The following is a 6,389-nucleotide window of genomic DNA, read 5'->3' as shown; positions in this document are numbered from 1 at the left end:
AGCTTCCTCTCTTTAATTCATTTTTCCCTCTCACTATGACATGTGGTCCACTTCCTCTCCATCTCTTCCTCCTTCCATCCTCACCGTTGCTCTGACTAGCAGCTCCGGTCGTCTGGGAAACGGGGTGTTGCATGGCAGCGCCCAGGCCCGGGTATCCACGGTAACCGTAGCTGAGGCCGGCCCCGTTGATGTAGAGCTGGGAGTCCTGGGAGGAGAAGGCGGAGGCGGCCAGGGAGTAGGCCGAGTGAGCGAGGGACGCCGGCTCCCGCAGACCCCCCCCCCCACCGGACGCTTTGTCCAGGGAGACGGGCTCGTCCTGGGGAGGAGACAGGGAGCCACGGGGGGGTCAGTTTCAAAACTAAAAACAGCAAGCTCGGAGGATAAAACATGTCTTTACTTAAGTAAAAGTAGAAACTCCATTACAAGTAAAAGTCCTACATTAAAATGTTACTTGATGTAAATGTACAAAAGTATTTGCATCAATTTGAACTTTAAGTAAAAGTACTCATTCTTTACAAAGGCCCCTTCCAGAATAATATAATGTAAAAAGTATGATAGATAAATGAGGATAATTCAAATGTAAAATAAAATGCAGTTACTAAGTCCTAGATAATTCCAATAAAAGGTAGATCATTTTTAATTTATACATTTATAAACAAAATGACATAGAGTTATGTATAACGATTGGAAGGTTTATGATCAAATTTCTAAAATGTCCTAAAGAGTGAAAAGGTTGCTGTGCAGTAGACCTAGTTTGTGAAGCAGGAGAGTGTGACTTTAAAGAGTGATGGAGCAATTCTGAGCGGTGATATAGTTATTTTCCAGTAAATTGCTTTATAGATATAAAGAAAACAGTGAGTATCGTATCTCTCTCGGAGAGAAAACCACCCAACCCTTTCATATCAAATATAATGGTGTGTTCCATAGACATCAGCGGTGATAAATCTTACGGCAGAGAGGGCAATAGACTGAGTCCACAAGTTTGAGAGTTGAAGAGGAATCCTATAAATCACATCACTGACTGACAGGAAAACTGCCTCCACAACATTTGGGAAATACATTTGTGTTTCTGTATACAAAAAAAAATCTTTGCCGAAAGCAGCACAAATTATGAATTGTGTGAAATTGGAATGAGAGTTTCTAATCAATCAAGATGGAGAGATATTTATATTGCATGACTCTCTTGATTATGAGTGTGATTATAGTCCTTAAGTCTATAGTTCTGCCTCTTTAAAAACATTATTTGAGCATTAAATACAAGACTTGAAGATCATCACACAAATGCTATCTTACGTGATAGGTGTCGAGGCGCATCCTCTTGGCGGCGTTGCGTGTTTCACTTTCGCAGGCAGCAGCCAGGATGTTCTCAGCCATGGCCGAGGTGAGGTGAGGCGGAGTGGGGCGGGTCTGCAGACACAACCATATTATGGAATTTAATTACAGAGGGAAAAAGAAAAAGTGATTATAATATATTTCCGTTAACAGACAGAACATCAACAAAGCGATGAAGGAAATGAGGCAGAGAGGGGCAGGAGGCTCCATAAATATAATTGTTATACTACACTGGAATGATGTTGATTATTCACTTAATTTCTTCTGTTAAATGGTTTGGATTTGCATTATTTGTGTTCATTTTATTTTACTTAAATTGTCTTATTTCATTGTAGTCCTGAAATATTTTGTTCCTGGTTAAACCATGTTAGGCACTTTGTACATTTCCGTTGTAAAGTTCTGTATAAATAAAATTATGTTTTCCATTTGTAACTCTTGTTTGCATATTAGATTCTGAAATCTTAAACCTTACGTAAGCTTTGGAATACAATGTATTAAAGCTATGAAATCCCAGAAAACATGCTTTGCTATTATATGCAAACTGATGCAAATGGTATTTGAAGGCAATTTTGTCATAATAAAAATGAAGAACACCTTCCTGTGTATCAGCTATTAACACATGGTGCAATATGATGATTCACCACTGGGGGGCAGCAGAGACTTTTCAGTGACTGACACATTGTGACACATCTGTTACTACCTGGTAATAATGTGCAAAACATACACACTCCTGCATTCGTACAAACACATCCAATCACACTGCCTTTGCATTATAACAGTACTGCAGCAAATACTGTTGATTAATTAAACATGTATCCTGGGATTTACTGATGTTAAGATCATATGACGCAATATGTATACGTTTCATTTTCATTCATTTCTTACTTCATAGGTTTTCATAATTTTTATTTTCATCTTTGATTTTATTCATCTGTGTCAATCTGTGTTTTCATCCTTACCCTGTTGCTGTTGGAACTACTGAATTTCCCCACGGGGATTAATAAAGGTCCATCTTATCTTATCTTAAAAGTACACTAAAAAAGGAACACCCATAGTCAATGTCATGAATTAAGAACAGACCTTAGCTAATGTTAAACTAATGAAAATCATACAAAACAATTAATTGTTTTTTGAGAGAGTTATTGGTGTGTTTTAGTCATTGGTGAATGTTAGCCTTATAAAATCACATACAAAAACATACAATGTATATTCCTTAACAATAGAGAGATATTGGGCTTTTGTTTCAAAGACAGACATTCAGCCTCGCTGGTACGTACCTCCATGCCGCTCTTCTTCATGCGTCGGCAGGATTTGAGGTAGGTGCGGATGCGCTTGCGGGCGCGCTCCTGGAACTCTGGGAACTGTCTGCTGCACGACTCGATGATGGCCTGGATCTTCTCCTTGGGCTGTTTGGAGATGGGAACCATTCGATCCAAGTTCTCGTCCACAAACAGACGCACAAACATCTGCAGACAGAAAACACAGCAGTTAATGAAATGTATTTTAATGGGTTATTTTTTTTTTTAGCTAATTTGTGTATAACTTGCTCCTTATCAATTTGTTTGTACATGAAGTGGTATAATGTTACCAAGTACAAGAAGTAAATATTGTAATTTTTACTAGTATACTTAGGGTTGCAAAATTCCGGGAATTTTCAAAGATGGACATTTTCATGGGAATTAACGGGAATTTTAGGGGAATAAACGGGAATTTTCTAAATTAATAATAATACATTTATTTTGGGGGGCGCCTTTCATAACACCCAAGGACACCTTACAGGGCATAGGGGCAATATAGGGAACAATTAAAACACTGGATTTAGTGAAGTATCAGCCGGGGTAAGACAAGACAAACAACAGGAAATTGACTACAAAAAGGACACAAAAGGACACGGGTACAGATTAAAAAGAAAATGCCAGTTTTCTTTATAATCTGAATTGAAGGTTGGCTCTTCATAGGGAACTTAAATATAGTTGGGGAAAGTATATTTGAGCTTAATCTTGACTAAAACAAACAGATGCCATTCAAGTACACTTCAATCACATGCACATAGCACACTGCTTACTGCATGGCTATTGAGACCACACCCCCCACAGGCACTTTGCATTCATCCATCACATGCACACATGATTTCTTGTGGGGATCTTTGGATGGGGGGTGCATTTTTGTTCATTTTTGAATGAGTGGTGTTGGGGGAATGAGTAATATTTAACTCAACATTCATGTTTTTGTTCTTCAATGAAACAAATGATTGTTCAATCAAATAATTAAAACTTGTTCTGTTCTACTTACAAATAAATCTGATGAAATGTCATGTTTTTTTTATTTTATCATTTTGGATGTTTTCTTATGACAAAACAAAATGCTTATATTTATGCTTGGATATGACACAATTCGATTACATTACCCTCAATTCCAAGTTAGTTCCCATAATTCCCATGGAAGGTTTCCAATATGGAATATTTCCAAAATTCACCAGCTTAACTTCCCATAGAAATGTACTGGAAATGTTCCTCCCCTTTGCAACCCTAAGTATACTACTATTAGCTGTTACTTTGCAGATTTAGATTAATCACACAAAATATAATCAACAAATACAACATGACGTGTTATTACAACACAGTGAACCCAGTTAGAACAATATAAAGTAAATAAAATGTGCTCTGCCTTTACCAGCAGCAACATATAATAAACATTTGAATTGCATAATGAGAACTTTAAGTCTGTTTTTATGCAAGTCATTTATCTTTTAAAGTATCACTACTACATTTGAGTATATATTATTCTGGTGTACACATTTATATTATTGTTACTTTTCTCGTATCTTCTTTCTTATCTTTATTTCCTGTTCTACAGATCATTGTTGTTTAGTTTTTACCCTTATTCTAGTTGTAAGTCCTTATTTTAACCTTATTTTAATCTATCTATTCTGTACGTATTTCTGTATTTGTGTTGCTGCATCAGCAGAATTTCCCCTGTAAGGATCAATAATAGCTTATCTTGTTATTTTTTAGGGTCTGTGCCATGGAGTGTGTTTGTGATTAATGACACTGACACGTTTTACAGGATGAACAGCGTGTTTTTTACTTAATGAATATAAGGAGACACCTTATTGATCCCATAATGTAACACCCTCTCTCTGACTTACATTGAAGGCCTTTAGTCTCTCGGGATCGACTCCCTCTGCTTCGTTGATTTTGTCGTTGTCGTCATGGTCGTCATGATCGTCGTCGTCGTCGTCGGGGCCGACCTGGCGTCCTGTGGTCAGATCCTCGGCTCCCAACTCCATCTTCACACTGTCGTAGCTGCCGCCAGAACTGTACTGAGGGGACTGAACACACACATGATGAAGGGTTACATGTATGTTAGAGTTAGTCATACATTCAGTGTCTCTATCTATGTATTGTCTACCTGATTGTATCATCATGGGTTTGAGTGGTTCATTTTGTCAATCGACTTTCCTTAATAAAACCTGAAGTAAAAGTTTAATCGGGTGTTTTGTTGGGACACTCGAGAGACATCAAAGAGGCAAATATCAGCTTAAAAAACTAAAACATTTTATCAGTATTTGGAAAGGTGATACAACAATAATTTGGAAAGAATATAAACAGCCAAGTTTTTCCCAAAAATCGACTTGAGTGATTTATTTAGGAAAAATGCAACATTTCTGTGGATCCAGCTTCTTCAATGTACTTATCTTTGTATCATTGACTTCTTGTTGTTAAAAGGGGTTGGACTCTTGGACACTGGGCAAGCCACTTTTCTGTTGTCATTTTAAAAATGTAAAGTCTGAAGACATGGTGGTAAGAAGAAATTGAATGTATTTAATTGTAAATGTTTCTGTCTGTCTATTCCCTAAATAGGGAAACAAGTACAAGAGCACTGCAGGGGGTCATTAAGATTTAAAATCTCCGTCTTTATATAATAATAATGAAAGCTATATAATATACTTCTTGAAATCCTGTCTTACATAATCTTATTGTAAACAATCACTTGTGTGTGTGTGTGGATTTACAGTTTGTGTGTGTGTCTGCTGTGTTGTCTCACCTTGCCCCCGTAATCCCTGCCGTCTCGTTCCAGTCGCAGCTCGGCAGTTTGTGAGTGGGACTGCGAGTGTGTGTTGGGAGTGTGTGCATTATGTGTGTGAGGTGTGTGTGTGTGTGGCAGAGGCAGGGCAGCGTGTGGGGTCAGCGAGGGTTTGGGAGCCAGCGGGTACTTCCTGCGGAGCTCCTCGGGGTGCAGAGCGCCGAGCAGCGCCGCCGCCGCCGCCGACACGGTGACGGGCAAGTGAGAGGAGGACAGGCGCTGAGGGGGGGGGTCGCTCAGGTTCATGGGCTGCTGGTCCTCAGACGATGAGGAGGAGGACGTAGGCGTGCTGAAGTCCAGCGGGCCGGGGCCGCCGTTGCCATTGACGACCCCGGTCTCCCTGACTATAGCAGCGTCCGTAGCAGCGGAGGAGGGGGGGGTCAGAGCCGGCAGCCCGCTCCCACTGCCGCTCTCTGACGAGGAATCCTCTGGAAGCAGAAAGAGAGGTTCGTTTAACAGATGGACAAACACATGTCTTTGTTGCGTCTTGATTTCCCACTCAGGTTCAAGCAGTTCAGATAGAGCGTTACTTCACATTATTCATTGTTTCTGTTTTGTCCTTTCAATGACCCTGAACAATCTGCACATATTGACCTCACACTCCACGTGATTTCACTTTAAATGTTAGTAAAAACTTAAAGGTGACCTATCATGCAAAATGCACTTTTGTACATCTTTTATACATGAACATGTGTCCCCGGTGTTCCAGGGAACTCACCAAGTTTCAGAAAACACAACACCTCTACTATTTTCCTCCTTACAAAATGTAGTTAAAGGTGACCTATCATGCAAAATGAACTTTTGTACCTCTTTTATGAACATGTGTCCCCGGTTTTCCAGGGAACTCGCCAAGTTTCAGAAAACACAACCCTCTCTATTTTCCTCCATACCCAAATCTCTTAAAAAGGGGCTGCAACGGTCTATTGGGCCAACTGCCACCAATCCAGGAGGAGACAGCCACGGAATGCACA

General features: G+C 39.7%; 1 protein-coding gene across 1 annotated transcript in view; it reads right to left on the bottom strand.

Moving 5' to 3' along the window:
* The window catches only part of nol4lb (nucleolar protein 4-like b), an 80,478-nt gene that overhangs the window by 1,563 nt on the left and 72,526 nt on the right, over window positions 1-6,389 (bottom strand). Inside the window, exons 3-7 of the mRNA XM_010789418.1 lie at window positions 5,380-5,846; window positions 4,481-4,663; window positions 2,610-2,798; window positions 1,294-1,407; window positions 85-316 (exon numbers count right to left, since the gene is read on the bottom strand). Coding sequence (XP_010787720.1) covers window positions 85-316; window positions 1,294-1,407; window positions 2,610-2,798; window positions 4,481-4,663; window positions 5,380-5,846 — 1,185 coding nt within the window. The remainder of the gene's footprint in view (window positions 1-84; window positions 317-1,293; window positions 1,408-2,609; window positions 2,799-4,480; window positions 4,664-5,379; window positions 5,847-6,389) is intronic.

Source organism: Notothenia coriiceps, unplaced genomic scaffold, assembly GCF_000735185.1.
Source record: "Notothenia coriiceps isolate Sejong01 unplaced genomic scaffold, NC01 NC01_scaffold00032812, whole genome shotgun sequence".
NCBI classification, from domain to species: Eukaryota; Metazoa; Chordata; class Actinopteri; order Perciformes; family Nototheniidae; genus Notothenia; species Notothenia coriiceps.
The sequence above is the reverse complement of the archived record's forward strand: the minus strand, read 5'-3'. Positions and strand labels throughout refer to the sequence as shown.